At 48.0% G+C, this 16,196-nt stretch overlaps 3 protein-coding genes across 6 annotated transcripts; 2 read left to right on the plus strand and 1 right to left on the minus strand.

The window, feature by feature from the left end:
* Positions 1-133: 133 nt before the first annotated feature.
* On the minus strand, positions 134-4,190 carry lipt2 (lipoyl(octanoyl) transferase 2). 3 transcript variants are annotated; one of them, XM_033977341.2, is made up of 4 exons: positions 3,924-4,190; positions 3,124-3,472; positions 2,785-2,911; positions 134-944 (listed from the first exon to the last, which is right to left on the minus strand). In XM_033977341.2, exons 2-4 carry the CDS (start codon positions 3,430-3,432, stop codon positions 670-672), a joined length of 711 nt encoding a protein of 236 aa, XP_033833232.1. In that variant the 5' UTR covers positions 3,433-3,472; positions 3,924-4,190; the 3' UTR covers positions 134-669. The 3 variants fall into 3 exon arrangements, with proteins under 3 accessions (XP_033833232.1, XP_055082287.1, XP_055082286.1); XM_055226312.1 differs by lacking the exon at positions 3,924-4,190 and adding an exon at positions 1,687-1,699 and having other exon boundaries at positions 223-944; positions 2,798-2,911; positions 3,124-3,432; XM_055226311.1 differs by lacking the exon at positions 3,924-4,190 and adding an exon at positions 2,584-2,596 and having other exon boundaries at positions 223-944; positions 2,798-2,911; positions 3,124-3,432.
* Positions 4,191-4,674: 484 nt separating this feature from the next.
* rnf169 (ring finger protein 169) lies at positions 4,675-10,763 on the plus strand. Of its 2 annotated transcripts, none has more exons than XM_033976624.2 (7): positions 4,675-5,103; positions 6,580-6,668; positions 7,089-7,183; positions 7,488-7,575; positions 7,847-8,200; positions 8,464-8,698; positions 9,393-10,763. In XM_033976624.2, the coding sequence occupies exons 1-7, from the start codon at positions 4,890-4,892 to the stop codon at positions 9,737-9,739; spliced, it is 1,422 nt and encodes a 473-aa protein (XP_033832515.1). In that variant the 5' UTR covers positions 4,675-4,889; the 3' UTR covers positions 9,740-10,763. The 2 variants fall into 2 exon arrangements, with proteins under 2 accessions (XP_033832515.1, XP_055082269.1); XM_055226294.1 differs by lacking the exon at positions 4,675-5,103 and adding an exon at positions 6,059-6,131.
* A 1,113-nt stretch (positions 10,764-11,876) lies between these two features.
* Positions 11,877-15,083, plus strand: spcs2 (signal peptidase complex subunit 2). Its single transcript, XM_055226315.1, has 5 exons — positions 11,877-11,962; positions 12,565-12,648; positions 13,282-13,441; positions 14,216-14,351; positions 14,512-15,083. Exons 1-5 carry the CDS (start codon positions 11,921-11,923, stop codon positions 14,696-14,698), a joined length of 609 nt encoding a protein of 202 aa, XP_055082290.1. The 5' UTR covers positions 11,877-11,920; the 3' UTR covers positions 14,699-15,083.
* Positions 15,084-16,196: the final 1,113 nt, after the last annotated feature.

Below are 16,196 nucleotides of genomic sequence, written 5' to 3' on the forward strand. Positions count from 1 at the left end.
GGACTAAACCAGGACTGAACCAGGTCTAAACCAGGACTAAACCAGGACTGAACCAGGACTAAACCAGGACTGGATCTCTGGATTTGGTTGCTCTAATGTTTCCTCCTCAAAAACAGACCTGGAGTTTTTGTTTCATTCACATGTTTAACACTTTATTATTAGTGTGTCACATCTCCAAAGCTCTAAACGCTCTGTTCCACCCTGTGATGTCATCAGGTGGTCAGTAGATTGACAGATTAGATCAGAGTCACGTGGGACGTTTAAAGAGTTTTATTTTGTATTTACGGTGGAGTCGGGGCATCTTCACACTGGGGCCTTTTAAATCAGATAAACCTTTATTTGTCCCAGTCCCTGAGATCATGTGACCACCGGGGGGCGTGTCAAATGTGGGTCAGGGGTCAGGGGGTGCATTTATAAAAGTTTGTACTCTGGTGTGAGGCGGGGTAAATAAGGACACTTAATGGAACAGTCCAGACCCTTTGAAACTCAAACGCACCTACGGTCAGGTTGGACAGGACACGCCTCTGCTTTGGGGTCAGGGGTCAGGGCTTTGGGGTCAGGGGTCAGGGCTTGACACAGTTTTTCAGTTTAAAGTGAATTGGAGCCAGAGTCGATGGAGCCGGGTCGCGTCCGTGCTCACTTCCTGTTTGGACCGCGGCGGCTAGCACGTTAGCTATGTCCAGAGATATGTCCAGGACACGGTCCAGGGTCTCGGTGGAGGTGAGGAGGCGCGGCGTCGTGGAGGTCACAGTTAAAGTTGCGGCTGAAGCTGTGGAGCAGAGGATGCACGCTCTCCTCTACGCAGATCCTCCTCTGCATCTCGCGGCTCAGAGACGTCACTCCTTTGTCCAGCCCACAGGGGGCGATGTGCGAGAACCACGACAAGTCCACGTCACAGTTCAACGCCAAACCGTGAGACGTGACGTAACGACTGCAGTGGATCCCTGAGAGAACGAGAGGAGGAGAGAGAGGAGGAGGAGGAGGAGAAGAGAGGAGGAGGAGGAGATTAGGAGGAGGAGGAGAGAGAGGAGGAGAGGAGAGAGGAGGAGAAGAGAGGAGGAGAGAGAGGAGGAGGAGAGAGGGGAAGGGAGGAGGAGGAGAGAGGGGAGGAGAGAGAGGATGGGAGGAGGAGGAGAGAGGAGGAGGAGAGAGGGGGAGGAGAGAGGAGGAGGAGAGAGGGGAGGAAAGAGGGGAGGAGGAGAGAGAGGAGGAGGAGGAGAGAGAGGAAAGAGGAGGAGGAGAGAGGAGGAGAGAGGAGGAGAGAGAGGAGGAGGAGAGAGAGGAGGAGGAGAGAGGAGGAGAGAGAGGAGGAGGAGAGAGGAGGAGGAGGAGAGAGGGGAGGAGGAGAGAGAGGAGAAGGAGAGAGAGGAGGAGGAGAAGAGAGGAGAGGAGGAGAGAGAGGAGGAGAAGAGAGGAGGAGGAGGAGAGAGGGGAGGAGGAGGAGAAGAGAGGGGAGAGGAGAGAGGAGGAGGAGAGAGAGGGAGAGAGAGGAAGAGAGAGGAGAGAGAGGAGGAGGAAGAGAGAGGGGAGGAGGAAGAGAGAGGGGAGGAGGAAGAGAGAGGGGAGGAGGAGGAGAGAGAAGACACAGACAGTTTAACCCGTTGTTGCTCTGGCCCCTCGGCGCAGACAAACCTATAGCACAGACCTTGTAGTAGTAGTAGTAGTAGTAGTAGTAGTAGTACTGACCTATAGCACAGATCTTGTAGTAGTAGTAGTAGTAGTAGTAGTAGTAGTAGTAGTAGTAGTAGTAGTAGTAGTAGTAGTAGTACTGACCTATAGCACAGATCTTGTAGTAGTAGTAGTAGTAGTAGTAGTAGTAGTAGTAGTAGTAGTAGTAGTAGTAGTACTGACCTATAGCACAGATCTTGTAGTAGTAGTAGTAGTAGTAGTAGTAGTAGTAGTAGTAGTAGTAGTAGTAGTAGTAGTAGTAGTAGTAGTAGTAGTACTGACCTATAGCACAGATCTTGTAGTAGTAGTAGTAGTAGTAGTAGTAGTAGTAGTAGTAGTAGTAGTAGTAGTAGTAGTACTGACCTATAGCACAGATCTTGTAGTAGTAGTAGTAGTAGTAGTAGTAGTAGTAGTAGTAGTACTGACCTATAGCACAGATCTTGTAGTAGTAGTAGTAGTAGTAGTAGTAGTAGTAGTAGTAGTACTGACCTATAGCACAGATCTTGTAGTAGTAGTAGTAGTAGTAGTAGTAGTAGTAGTAGTAGTAGTAGTAGTAGTACTGACCTATAGCACAGATCTTGTAGTAGTAGTAGTAGTAGTAGTAGTAGTAGTAGTAGTAGTAGTAGTAGTAGTAGTAGTAGTAGTAGTAGTACTGACCTATAGCACAGATCTTGTAGTAGTAGTAGTAGTAGTAGTAGTAGTAGTAGTAGTAGTAGTAGTAGTAGTAGTACTGACCTATAGCACAGATCTTGTAGTAGTAGTAGTAGTAGTAGTAGTAGTAGTAGTAGTAGTAGTAGTAGTAGTAGTAGTAGTAGTAGTAGTAGTAGTACTGACCTATAGCACAGATCTTGTAGTAGTAGTAGTAGTAGTAGTAGTAGTAGTAGTAGTAGTAGTAGTAGTAGTAGTAGTACTGACCTATAGCACAGATCTTGTAGTAGTAGTAGTAGTAGTAGTAGTAGTAGTAGTAGTAGTACTGACCTATAGCACAGATCTTGTAGTAGTAGTAGTAGTAGTAGTAGTAGTAGTAGTAGTAGTACTGACCTATAGCACAGATCTTGTAGTAGTAGTAGTAGTAGTAGTAGTAGTAGTAGTAGTAGTAGTAGTAGTAGTACTGACCTATAGCACAGACCTTGTGGTCTCTGATCCAGACGCCCGTCAGTGGAGACGTATTCGCTCTGAGCCCAAACTGTCCACACACGTCCACCACCGTCCGCTCCAACTGACCCACGTACCACCGGATACCCTGAGTACACAGAGTACACAGAGTACTGCAAATGTACAACACATATACTGCAACTGACTCATGCACATTCAGGTCCAGTCCCGGTCCAGTCCCGGTCCAGTCCCGGTCCAGTCCCGGTCCAGTCTCGGTCCAGTCTCGGTCCAGTCCCGGTCCAGTCTCGGTCCAGTCCCGGTCCAGTCCCGGTCCAGTCCCGGTCCAGTCCTGGTCCAGACCTTCTTGAGCAGGCCCAGGTGGAGGATGGGGTAGCAGACGAGTTGTCCCGGGCCGTGGAAGGTGATGAGTCCTCCTCGGTTGGTTTTGTGGACTTCGGCTCCTTTGGTCCTCAGAAGGTCCAGGTCCCGGTCCGGGTACTGGGACGTCCGGATCCCGATGGTGTAGACCGGGCTGTGTTCGCACAGCAGCAGGGTCCAGGCAGAACTCGGCCGGGACTTTACACGGTCTACGTAAAACCTTTGGACCCTCATGGCCTCAGAGTACGAGACCAGACCCAAACGGACGACCTCCAGAACGGGGCGAGACATCAGGACTCAGGACCGGACCAGGACCGGACCAGGACCGGACCTGTGAAAGGCCACAACATTAGACCAGACATGTTGAAAACTCGGGATGGGACGATACACAATAATATAGTTTATCGTGACAAAAAGGTCGACAATAATCGTTTGTGGGACATTTTATATAATCGTGATAATCGCTGTTACGTCACCAAAATGGGCTCTTCCTTTTATTCCGTGTGAGGCCTATTGCCCCGGGCCCTCACATTTCAGTCGACGGCCCTGCTCATCCCTGATATTCTCTGTTAAATCCTTGTATTTTTCACTGAGAATAAAGTACAGGACTATAAATGTCCAGAATACTTTAAACCGTCAGCAACTTTAATAATTATCGTGATATAATCGTTAATCGCAGTTATGATAATCGTGACACTACATTTAAATATCGTCCCATGTCTGATAAAAACACGTGTCAGGGCAGTTTATTATTGGTAATACAGTAAATACGTCACACTCACGCGCTATACAAACTGTGTCCTCGCGCCTCCAGAGTCCAGTCCGGGTCCGTGCTCCGGGTCCGTGCTCCGGGTCCGTGCTCCGGGTCCGTATGTGCCGGACTAGAGACCGGAGACACTTCTGCCTCTGACCCAAAGTCCAGGCTGCAACCAAGGGTCCTGCTGCACGCGCACCTCACACGCACACCACTCTCACACGGGGGTCTCACGCACGGTCACGCGCACAGGTCACGCGCACGCTCGGTCCTCCGGGCGCCGCCATCTTGGCTCTTCCTCTGTTTGTTTTGATGCCAGAGGCTGCGCTGACGTGGTGTTGTGCGCGTTCTGCCCTCTGCTGGTGACACGAGGAAACACAGCAGCTCCAGAGACGTATTTACAGACACACAACCTTAAAATAATGCTCAGGACACTTTAAATGTATTAGTATTAGTTTTATAACATCAGTCTACTCTACTCTACGACGATTATTCAGTTGAAATTCCATCAGAAAACCTAATGAACCTAACCTAAGAAACACACAGTTAATGTTGAATTACAGAAACATTTAGAGACTTGAATTTGTTTACGTTCATATATAAAATAATTTTGTTTAAAACTGCTCCGCTCTCTATAGAAGAGTCTGTATTTATGAGGGTTTATTTCATTATTTTTTTTATTTTTTATTTTTTGTGGTTGAATTTTCAAACTCAAACCGCTGGAAGAGGCGGGAAGCTCGCGCGGCTCTGGTCCAATCAGCGCTCGGGCCGCTGGGGCAGAAGGGCGGGGCTTGGTGTGTGTCTGTCAAAGATGGCGGCGGAGGTTTCCCAAACAGAGCGCAGCTGGACTCAGATGTGCACTTTATAGAAAACAATGAAGGTTTTAACGTGATCTAAAGGATAGTTTACACTTTAAGAACCCGATAGAACCGGGCCGAGGCCGGAATGCGACACAATGAACTCCAGCTGCTGAGAAAACCCAAAGAAAAACAAGATGGATCCGGCGCTGCCCGGCTCCGACACTCCCCCAGCCGCCACCGAGCCCCAGCCTCACGGCGCCAGCCCCGGAGACTCCCGCCGCAGACCGGGCTCCGGACCCGGCTCCGGGCCCGGCTCCAGACCCGGGGGACAGCGGCACCGGCGCAGGACAGACCCCGGGGGCAGCGGCAGCAGAGAGGGCAGACGCGCCAGCAGCAGCCGCGGAGGAGGTGAGTTTTTCGGCTTCAAACATCACAGCGTCCCGCTGCAACAGCAGCTCCAAACAAACTCAGTTTAACTGTAAATGTGAGGTGTAAAGATGGACTAAACCAGGACTAAAGAGGGTCTAAACCAGGTCTAAAGAGGGACTAAACCAGGTCTAAACCAGGTCTAAAGAGGGACTAAACCAGGTCTAAAGAGGGTCTAAACCAGGTCTAAACCAGGTCTAAAGAGGGACTAAACCGGGTCTAAACCGGGTCTAAACCAGGTCTAAAGAGGGACTAAACCAGGTCTAAACCAGGTCTAAAGAGGGACTAAACCGGGTCTAAACCGGGTCTAAACCAGGACTAAACCAGGTCTAAACCAGGACTAAACCAGGTCTAAAGAGGGTCTAAACCAGGACTAAACCAGGTCTAAAGAGGGTCTAAACCGGGTCTAAACCAGGTCTAAACCAGGTCTAAACCAGGTCTAAACCAGGTCTAAACCAGGACTAAACAGGGTCTAAACCAGGACTAAACCAGGACTAAACCAGGTCTAAACCAGGTCTAAACCAGGTCTAAACCAGGACTAAACCCGGACTAAAGCAGGTCTAAACCAGGTCTAAAGAGGGTCTAAACCGGGTCTAAACCGGGTCTAAACCGGGTCTAAACCGGGTCTAAACCAGGACTAAAGCAGGTCTAAACCAGGACTAAAGCAGGACTAAACAGGGTCTAGACCAGGTCCAAACAAACTCACTTTAACTGTAAATGTGAGGTCTAAAGAGGGTCTAGACCAGGTCCAAACCAGGTCCCTGTCATTCCTCTGGTCCCTGTCACTCTGCCCCGGTATGCCCCGTCCCCCGGTATGCCCCGAGCCCTGTCCCCGGGACTTGCCTGGACTTGTCCCGTTGAAGGCGGTGTTCAGGCGGTGTTCAGGCGGTGTTCAGGGTCAGACTGTAGCTCGTCTCTGGCTCCTTCATTAAACTGAGGAGCTGCTGCAGAGACTTGAGTTTCTTTGATAAACTTGTGGAACATGAGCTCAGCTGTTTGTGCTCACACAGGTAAGAACAGCACCTGTCACACTGTGAGACTTTTATTTCATGTATTTACTCCTGTTCTGTGTCAGTTGTGTAATAAATGTGTTTGTTCTTTCAGTTTGTATCAAAACTTTACAAAACATCTGTATTTTTATAATGTGAAGAAGAACTTAAACCACAGAGACTGAGGAATTATAATTAAAACAAGTGAAACATTCTGTCCACATGTGATATTATGATGTCCCTGCTGTGGACATGTCCAAACATGTCTTAAAATCAGGGCTAAATGTGATGGAGGTAAATGTTTGGTCTTTTTAAACAGTTTAACAGTTTTCTGATTGTGGTCTGGAAGAGAATGACAGAGACACAGGTGTAAGTGTGTGTGTGTGTGGATGTGTGTGTGTATAGGTATGTGTGTGTATAAATGTGTGTGTATGAGCTGTGTTTACCTGTATTTTGCGTGTTGTTTCAGATTTCCTCTGTCCTGTGTTTAAACCGTGCGACAGTCTGAGGCTGAGGTCAGAGGAGAGAGAGGAGACGCGCAGGAGGTGCGAGCAAAAGGTAACGGATGTAAACTCGCTGTTGTGCTAATTCCGGCGTATTTACATTGATGCTGTTTGTTGACATGTTGATTAATATTCACTGTCCTAATTAAAATAAATAAACACAACCCCAGAACCACGCCCCTTTTATTATAATCTCACCTGTGTTTCAACTATAACCACGCCCCTTTTATTATAATCACACCTGTGTTATTACAGTGTGAGCGTGACTGCCCCCTTTAGGCTAAATATGTTAATCCATAATTAATTGTTTCTTCTTCTGCACAATATTTGAATGTTTTAAAATATCAAAAACAGATTTTGTTTATTTAAGTTGAGTTGTGTCTAGCCTTTTCCTCGTGTTTCAAATGTGGAGTTGTACGTGGACACGTGGTGACATCATCGTCCTGTCCTCCTGACCCTTCTTCTTCTGCTTCAGGGCGTTCTGTCCGACTCCGAGAACGAGGAACCCATCACCATCAGAATCAGACACATCTCAGCGTTCATCAGGAAGACGTCCACTGCTTTGTCCAGGTACACGTACACCTCCAAAACCAGTCTAAACCTGTCCAAATCTGTCCAAAACCAGTCTAAACCTGTCCAAAACCAGTCTAAACCTGTCCGAATCTGTCCAAAACCAGTCTAAACCTGTCCGAACCTGTCCAAAACCAGTCTAAACCTGTCCAAAACCAGTCTAAACCTGTCCGAATCTGTCCTAAACCTGTCCGAATCTGTCCAAAACCAGTCTAAACCTGTCCGAACCTGTCCAAAACCAGTCTAAGCTTGTCTAAACCTGTCCAAAACAATCCTGGTCTAATCCGGTCCTGGTCTCTCTCAGCGGGGGTCAGAGGAGTCGCAGTTGTTCAGAGCCGGTGGAGGACCGAGGGAAGCTGAGGGTGGTTCTGCAGCCGGCGCTGACCGACCCTGTGAGTCTAACCCAGATGCCCTCCCCCTGTGTGTCAGGTTGTGTCAGATGCCCTCCCTGTGTGTCAGGTTGTGTCAGATGCCCTCCCTGTCTGTCTGGTTGTGTCAAATGCCCTCCCTGTGTGTCAAGTTGTGTCAGATGCCCTCCCTGTGTGTCAGGTTGTGTCAGATGCCCTCCCTGTGTGTCAGGTTGTGTCAGATGCCCTCCCTGTGTGTCAGGTTGTGTCAGATGCCCTCCCTGCCTTACATAACCCTGTACTTGTCTGTGGTCAGATGGGGGCGTGTCACAGCCTGACCGCAGGGATCCTCCTCTCGTCTGAAAACAGTCGCTCTGTGTCGGTGCCGATCGTCCCGCCTCAGCGGCGTTTGGCGTGGAGCGCGGTGGTGCCCGCGCCGGCCGGGCCTCTGAGCCAATGGGACCGCGGCGCCTCTTCTTCTCTCGGCCAAACGGAGCGCTCGGTGAGCCCGGACAGTAACGACAGTATCTCTGAGGAGTTAAACCACTTTAAGCCCATCGTGTGCTCGCCGTGCACGCCGCCCAAACGCCTGAGCGACGGACGCCTGCTCGAGCCGCGCATCGTCAAGTCTACGCCCAGGAACCTGAGGCAGCTCGGGACCTCCAGCCAGGTATGACCTCTGACCCCTGACTCTACTGACCTCACTATAAACCCCCTGACCAGGAACATGCAGCAGCTCGGGACCTCCAGCGTTACCTTCATCAGCCTCGCTCCTGATTGGCTCTTTGGTTGCTATGATACTCACGGTCAGAATGCCTAATATGACCCTCCAGATTAGCCGCTATAACTGCTAGCCTCATTAAGCCGTGAACGCTGTGGGTGACGTCACTTCCTTGTACAGTCGATGGTCCTAACCCTGCGCTGTGTCCTCAGGGGGCGTGGCTGCAGACGAGCGCCGTGGTGATGCAGAAGTGGAGACAGATCGAGCTGGATCGACAGAAGGTTTCCGCGGCGATGGAGGGATGCTGCCCCGTCTCCGTGGCGACGCTCACCAGCCCCGTTAATGACTCCCACGCTGCGCCCAGAAACAGACGCAGACTTTTGTTCGACGCACAGGAACAAGTCCCACTCAAAGTCCCTGCAATACGCCCCCAGGACCAGAGTCTAGGTCTGGATGGGCCGGGGTTTGGACTGGTTTAGACCTGGTTTAGTCCTGGTTTAGACCTGGTTTAGACCTGGTTTAGACCTGGTTTAGACCTGGTTTAGTCCTGGTTTAGACCTGGTTTAGACCTGGTTTAGACCTGGTTTAGTCCTGGTTTAGACCTGGTTTAGTCCTGGTTTAGACCTGGTTTAGTCCTGGTTTGGTCCTGGTTTGGTCCTGGTTTGGTCCTGGTTTGGTCCTGGTTTAGACCTGGTTTAGACCTGGTTTAGTCCTGGTTTAGACCTGGTTTAGTCTTGGTTTAGTCTTGGTTTTAGTCCTGGTTTGGTCCTGGTTTAGTCCTGGTTTAGACCTGGTTTAGACCTGGTTTAATCTTGGTTTAGTCTTGGTTTTAGTCCTGGTTTGGTCCTGGTTTGGTCCTGGTTTAGACCTGGTTTAGTCCTGATTTAGTCCTGGTTTAGACCTGATTTAGACCTGGTTTAATCCTGGTTTAGTCTTGGTTTTAGTCCTGTTTTGGTCCTGTTTTAGTCCTGGTTTAGTCCTGGTTTAGACCTGGTTTAGTCTTGGTTTTAGTCTTGGTTTTAGTCCTGTTTTGGTCCTGTTTTAGTCTTGGTTTTAGGCCCGGTTCAGGCCCGGTTCAGGCCCGGTTCAGGCCCGGTTTAGGCCCGGTTTAAATGTATTTAACCCTGTGTTTCTGTTTCAGGACTGAGGTTCAAATCTACCTCCAAAAGGAAACAGAACCCCAAACTGCGCGAGTCTAAGAGGCGGCGCCCAGACGCTAACCCCGAGGCTAACTGCACTGACGCTAACTCCTATGGGAAACGCAGTGTAAAGGCTAGTGCTACCGTTAGCGCTCAGGAGAGGGCCGACAGAGCCTTAGCACTGCAGCTACAGAGACACTTCGACGGCGTTTCAGACCCGTACTTCCTCCGATCGGCCAGTCAGAGCGCAGACAGGGGGCGGAGCCTGAGGAGCACCTGGACCAATCAGAGCGCAGACAGGGGGCGGAGCCTGCGGAGCTCACGGCGTCTCAAACGACATAAAGACTGAAGCTCCACCTCTGCAGTGTTTCAGGGTTAAAACAGTGATGTTAGCGTGTACATTAAAGAGGGGGTATTAAATCTTTAAAATGTTTAGCTTTGTACCATTGTTCCCTCATCCTCCCTCCTTATGGTTAGCAGTACGAGGCTCCGCCCACAAGAGCACATCACCCATGACACAAACCGTGCACTATGACCTGACAAACCTGGTGTGATGTGCGGTAGTTTCATTAGTGCGACGCAGCTGATTGTGTTGTGATAGTGCTCTGAAGGGGGAGGAGCTTAGCACAGAGAGCAAAAGCTAAACTGAAAACTTATAGAACATGTTAATAGGTTCTTTTGGGCGAATATAACATTTTCAATAAAAGGAAACATGGCAGTCTAAATATTTTACAGTTAAAACCCCCTCTTTAATATTCTAACGTACACGTGGGACGCTGGGGTCAGAGTCACGTACACAGTGTTGGGAAGAATCTAAATGTACAGAACACAGGACATGGAAACAACAGGAAACTGTAATATGGGCCGTTTAATCTTTAAGCATCATTTAGACCAGAGTCGTCTCTTAAGTTTATAATAATACATCAACTCTAATCTTATGCTCTGTTTTAGACTCTAGGGGGCGCCCTACTCTTCTGTATTATTGCCAAAAACACTGAAATGAACTCTAAAGGAGGTAAACTCACAAACACAGAGCTGTCGCCGTCCTACCTGAAGGAGCTGGACCACAGTTTGAGAAACACTGCAGTACAAATACACAATACTGAATACTTAAACGTGTAAGACATGTATTCTTCCCAGCACTGGAGGTACACGAGACACGGCCCTGAGACCGGCTCTGCCTCGACAGACGGAGCAGGAAGTGACACTTTTAATTTAAAGACTAAAATATGCAAATGAGCGGGTCACGTGACCTGCAGCAGCCAATAGAAACCAGCGATTACAGACATTCCACAGACGTCTTCCAGAGGATGATGGGAAATGAAGTATTTACACTCATGTACGCTTTAATTTAATAAACAAACTGTCTTTGAGTGTGTTCGTTTGGCGGCCCCTGGTGGAGAATAACCCTCACTGCGCCCTTTGAAAGTACAGGTAAAAGTAAAAATACTCACGTTACTGAGAGTAGATTTTTAAACTCTACTTTTAATTCTAAACATGTAACTAATTAGTCACATTTTAAAACATAAAAGTTGATTTGTGTCATAAATACTGATCAGATTGAACTGACACTGAAGTATTTATGGACTAAGAATAATCACATGTTTGTGTCAAGTTGATCACGCATAAATGGACTATACTTTTTACATTTCACATAATCGGGATCCATGGTGAGATAAACCAGCGCTCCTCTCGTGTCCACTTCTGCCCCAGTGCATTGTGGTCTATACTGACCGCTGTAGTGACCACGTTTTCAGGTGTTATGGTGATATTTGACTTCACTATTTTCTCACCAACTGAACATTTGGACACCACTAAAAATGGCGCCCCCTCAAGGAACAGTGTGTCTCTGCTTTTATAAACAGAGTCACGTGACAGCATCGCCTGCTCTGATTGGCCAGAGCTCAACACAGATTAAACTCACTTTTAGTCCTGGTTTAGTCTTGGTTTAGTTCTGGTTTAGTCTCAGTTCAGTCCTGGTTTAGTCCTGGTTTAGTCCTGCTTTAGTCTCAGTTTAGTCCTGCTTTAGTCCTGGTTTGGTCCTGCTTTAGTCCTGGTTTAGTCCTGCTTTAGTCCTGGTTTAGTCCTGCTTTAGTCCTGCTTTAGTCCTGGTTTAGTCCTGGTTTAGTCCTGCTTTAGTCCTGCTTTAGTCCTGCTTTAGTCCTGCTTTAGTCCTGGTTTAGTCTCGGTTTAGTCCTGGTTTAGTCCTGCTTTAGTCCTGCTTTAGTCCTGCTTTAGTCCTGCTTTAGTCCTGCTTTAGTCCTGGTTTAGTCCTGCTTTAGCACTGGTTTAGTCCTGCTTTAGTCCTGCTTTAGTCCTGCTTTAGTCCTGGTTTAGTCCTGCTTTAGCACTGGTTTAGTCCTGCTTTAGTCCTGCTTTAGTCCTGCTTTAGCACTGGTTTAGTCCTGGTGGCGGGGGTGAGTTTCCGGGTCCGCGTGAGGCCGTGAGTTTCCGGGTCCGCGTGAGGCCGTGAGTTTCCGGGTCCTCGTGAGGCTGTGAGCCAATCAGAAAGCTCCAGGTCACAGAGAAGATGGCGGCCTCGCGCAACGGGAAGAGCGGGCTCCTGGAGAAAGTAGCTGCTTTTCGCATCTTTTTCATCTTTTAACCCTTTTATTTGCATTTCTGAGGAGTTTTTGTGAGTGTGCGGCGTCTGTGCGCAGTGTCCACGGCCCTGGAGCCGTGAGTCCGGCCTCTGAGCAGAGTTTAGACCCGGTTATGTCCCGCGACAGTAACGGGGCTAAATCTAATCTTCACCTGCGCCAAACAGACATAAACTTTACCTTTTTATGTCTGTTTTTCTCTCTTAAACACGCACAAAGCCTCTTTTCGTCTGTGCTCGTCCTAAACACACTGGACTTTGGTTCCAGCTGTTCACGACATTTGACTGAAAAGCTTCAAAATCCGCCTCGTTTTGTTTTATTCTGGTTAAAAGAGCTGATGTTTTAGTTTTATTCTCGTTTTAAGGAGCTAATGTTATTGTTTTGATGAGACTTGGCGCAGATTTTGCGTCTGTTTCATCCTGTTGTTCAGACAGAGACGTGCCACAGGCTGGAAATCCCAAACACATGGATTGTTGATGTTTCAATGAAACTTCCGTCCGTCTGTCTGACTCTTTTATAAACAGTTTATGGTAAATGTATGAATCTAATAATAATCCATGTTTATTGTGCTCAGTGGAGAATCGATGAGAAACCAGTGAAGATCGATAAATGGGACGGCGCCGCGGTCAAGAACTCTCTGGACGACGCAGCCAAAAAGGTCTGTTTAGTCTGCAGTATTTTATTATTTAGTTTTATTTTTTGGATTTTTATTTCAATTATTATTATTATTTTTATTTATTATTGTCATTATTTTTTATATATTTATTTCTATTTTTTAAATATTTTTATTTGCATTATACATTTTTTTGTATTATTTAGTTTTATTTTTTTTAAATATTTTTATTGTTATTTTTTATTGTCATTTTTTATTCATTTATTTCTATTTTTTATATTTTTATTTGCATTATACATTTTTTTGTATTATTTAGTTTTATTTTTTATATTTTTATTTGCATTTTTTATTTTTTATTGTCATTATTTTTTATTTACTTCTATTTTTTTTATATTTTTATTTGCATTATACATTTTTTTATTTTCATTATTTAGTTTTTCTTTAGTTATATTTTTATTGTAGTATTTTATTGATGTAAAGCAGAGGGATGAGCGAGACACATTTAATACAGAGAATAAGTTTTATCAGGTCAGACCTTCCTCATGTTCAGATCCTCAAAAGACTCTCACTATTTGATATTTATCATGGGACATTTTCAAAAACTTGCCTTAAAAAGTCTTTGGGTATGAATTAACCTGACCTCTGACCCCTGACCCTGTGGTGTGCTCTGGTCCCCAGGTGCTGCTGGAGAAGTTCGGGTACCAGGAGAATTACTCTCTGGTAGACGGGCGTCTGCTGATCTGCACTGTGTCGTGTGTGTTTGCTGTCGTGGCTCTGCTCTGGGACTATCTCCACCCTTTCCCCGAGTCCAGACCCGTGCTCGCCGCCTGCGTCATCTCATATCCTCCACGACGTTTAGTCCTGGTTTAGACCTGGTTTAGTCCTGGTTTAGTCCTGGTTTAGACCTGGTTCTGGTTCTGGTTTAGTCCTGGTTTAGACCTGGTTTAGTCCTGGTTTAGTCCTGGTTTAGACCTGGTTCTGGTTCTGGTTTAGTCCTGGTTTAGACCTGGTTTAGACCTGGTTTAGTCCTGGTTTAGACCTGGTTCAGACCTGGTTCTGGTCCTGGTTTAGTCCTGGTTTAGATCTGGTTTAGTCCTGGTTCTGGTCCTGGTTTAGTCCTGGTTTAGACCTGGTTTAGTCCTGGTTCTGGTCCTGGTTTAGTCCTGGTTCTGGTCCTGGTTTAGTCCTGGTTTAGACCTGGTTTAGACCTGGACCTGGTTCTGGTTCTGGTCCTGGTTTAGACCTTGTTCTGGTCCTGGTTTAGACCTGGTTCTGGTCCTGGTTTAGTCCTGGTTTAGACCTGGTCCTGGTTCTGGTTCTGGTCCTGGTTTAGTCCTGGTTTAGACCTGGTCCTTGTTTAGTCCTGGTTCTGGTCCTGGTTTAGTCCTGGTTTAGACCTGGTCCTGGTTCTGGTTCTGGTCCTTGTTTAGTCCTGGTTTAGACCTGGTCCTTGTTTAGTCCTGGTTCTGGTTCTGGTCCTTGTTTAGTCCTGGTTTAGACCTGGTTCAGACCTGGTTCAGTCCTGGTTTAGACCTGGTCCTTGTTTAGTCCTGGTCCTGGTCCTGGTTCTGGTCCTGGTTTAGTCCTGGTCCTGGTCCTTGACTCGGTCTCACATACTTCATCATGATGGGGGTTCTGACTCTTTACACTTCGTACAAGGAGAGGAACATTTTCCTCGTGGCTCTGCAGAAAGACCCAGCAGGTCTGGACCCGGACCACGTGTGGCACCTGTCGTCCTCCCTCAAACGGTACTGCTCCTCCTCTGCTCCTCCTCTCTCCTCCTCCTCTGTTTTTCTTCTCTCCTCTGCTCCTCCTCCTCTGTTCTTCCTCTCTCCTTTCTTCCTCTCTTCTCTCCTTCCCTTCCTCCCCTCCTCCTCCTCTGCTCCTCTGACGTCCTTTGCGTTGTAGGTTTGATGACCAGTACTCGTTGCGCGTCTCCTTCACTGAGGGGAGGTCTCGCGTGTCCAGGGACGTGGAGGTCACTCGCTCCGTGTCCGAGTTCTTCGATGATAACGGGACTTTGGTGATGGACCAGTTTGAGAAGTGCGTGTCCAGACTCCACGACTCTCTGCTCTCCGACAAGAAAACCAAATGAACCGGCTCTCCACGCTGAGGAACCGGCTCTCCAGGCTGAGGAACCGGCTCTCCAGGCTGAGGAACCGGCTCTCCACGCTGAGGAACCGGCTCTTTGAATCCTCAGAACCTCTCGGTCCAAAACTCTGGAGGTGAAGATCAGGAGCAGATGAGGAGGGACCACACACGACGACACCTCCTCATTTCGATGTTCAAATGAAAGTGAAAGTGTAAAAAGCTGTGTTTTCTGTGCCACGTTTGACTCGATCACGTTTAATCTGACCAAACAAAAAAAAGAAAAAGAAAAAAAACCTTATTTCATTTGGGTTTTGTGCCGTGGATTTATTTTATTTTGTACAAAACTTTATTGACAAAATATTAGACAAATAAAACTGTTACAACAGAAAGTGATCTGGTCCTTCACTAAAGGTTTAGACCTGTTTTAGTCCCAATTTAGTCCCGGTTTAGACCCGGTTTAGTCCCTGGTTTAGTCCCGGTTTAGTCCTGTTTAGACCTGTTTTAGTCCCGGTTTAGACTTGGTTTAGTCCCGGTTCAGTCCCGGTTTAGTCCCGGTTTAGACCTGGTTCAGTCCTGGTTCAGTCCTGGTCTAGGTCCTGGTCTAAGTCCTGGTTTAGACCTGGTTCAGTCCCGGTTTAGACCTGGTTCAGTCCTGGTTTAGACCTGGTTCAGTCCTGGTTCAGTCCTGGTCTAGTCCTGGTTTAGACCTGGTTCAGTCCTGGTCTAGTCCTGGTTTAGACCTGGTCTAGTCCTGGTTTAGACCTGGTTCAGTCCTGGTCTAGTCCTGGTTTAGACCTGGTTCAGTCTTTTGTTACATAAATAGCTGGTGAGCTGGTGAGTTCAGAGGTTGAGGGTCACATTCCCACACTGCTCTTCCTTTGTGTTTCAGGTTAAGAAGATTACACCTTTATATTTAGAGCACAGGGGGCGGGGCCTGCAGGTATTAGGGCGGGGCGAGCGTGGATGTGGGCGGGGACAGAGGGTTTGATGTCTTTGAGGAGCAGAGACAGAGGAGCAGAGTCAGAGGAGCAGAGACAGAGGAGCAGAGTCAGAGGAGCAGAGACAGAGGAGGAGACACAGAGGAGGAGACACAGAGGAGCAGAGACAGAGGAGCAGACACAGAGGAGCAGAGACAGGAGCAGAGACAGAGGAGCAGACACAGAGGAGCAGACACAGAGGAGCAGAGACAGAGGAGGAGACACAGAGGAGCAGAGACAGGAGCAGAGACAGAGGAGCAGACACAGAGGAGCAGACACAGAGGAGCAGAGACAGAGGAGGAGACACAGAGGAGCAGACACAGAGGAGCAGACACAGAGGAGCAGACACAGAGGAGCAGAGACAGAGGAGGAGACACAGAGGAGCAGAGACAGAGGAGCAGAGTTTAAGTTTTTATGAAAGCGGAGGAGGTGGGTGGGGCTTGCAGGTGTTGGGGGCGGGGCTTGCAGGTGTTGAGGGCGGGGCCTGCAGGTGTTGGGGGCGGGGCTGTCCCTCTGATCTCTGCA

This window comes from Periophthalmus magnuspinnatus, chromosome 13, assembly GCF_009829125.3.
Source record: "Periophthalmus magnuspinnatus isolate fPerMag1 chromosome 13, fPerMag1.2.pri, whole genome shotgun sequence".
Taxonomy (NCBI): domain Eukaryota; kingdom Metazoa; phylum Chordata; class Actinopteri; order Gobiiformes; family Gobiidae; genus Periophthalmus; species Periophthalmus magnuspinnatus.

Bases quoted from the DNA above. Each gene is read 5' to 3' on its own strand.
- lipt2 (XM_033977341.2), bottom strand. From the start codon at position 3,432: ATGTCTCGCCCCGTTCTGGAGGTCGTCCGTTTGGGTCTGGTCTCGTAC. The intron at 2,912-3,123 runs GTCTGGACCAGG...CTGTGTACTCAG, and splicing joins ACCTGGGCCTGCTCAAGAAG to GGTATCCGGTGGTACGTGGG. The intron at 945-2,784 runs GTCAGTACTACT...TCGTTCTCTCAG, and splicing joins CCACAAGGTCTGTGCTATAG to GGATCCACTGCAGTCGTTAC.
- rnf169 (XM_033976624.2), top strand. From the start codon at position 4,890: ATGGATCCGGCGCTGCCCGGCTCCGACACTCCCCCAGCCGCCACCGAG. The intron at 7,184-7,487 runs GTACACGTACAC...GGTCTCTCTCAG, and splicing joins ACGTCCACTGCTTTGTCCAG to CGGGGGTCAGAGGAGTCGCA. The intron at 7,576-7,846 runs GTGAGTCTAACC...GTCTGTGGTCAG, and splicing joins AGCCGGCGCTGACCGACCCT to ATGGGGGCGTGTCACAGCCT.
- spcs2 (XM_055226315.1), top strand. From the start codon at position 11,921: ATGGCGGCCTCGCGCAACGGGAAGAGCGGGCTCCTGGAGAAA. The intron at 11,963-12,564 runs GTAGCTGCTTTT...TATTGTGCTCAG, and splicing joins AGAGCGGGCTCCTGGAGAAA to TGGAGAATCGATGAGAAACC. The intron at 14,352-14,511 runs GTACTGCTCCTC...TTTGCGTTGTAG, and splicing joins CTGTCGTCCTCCCTCAAACG to GTTTGATGACCAGTACTCGT.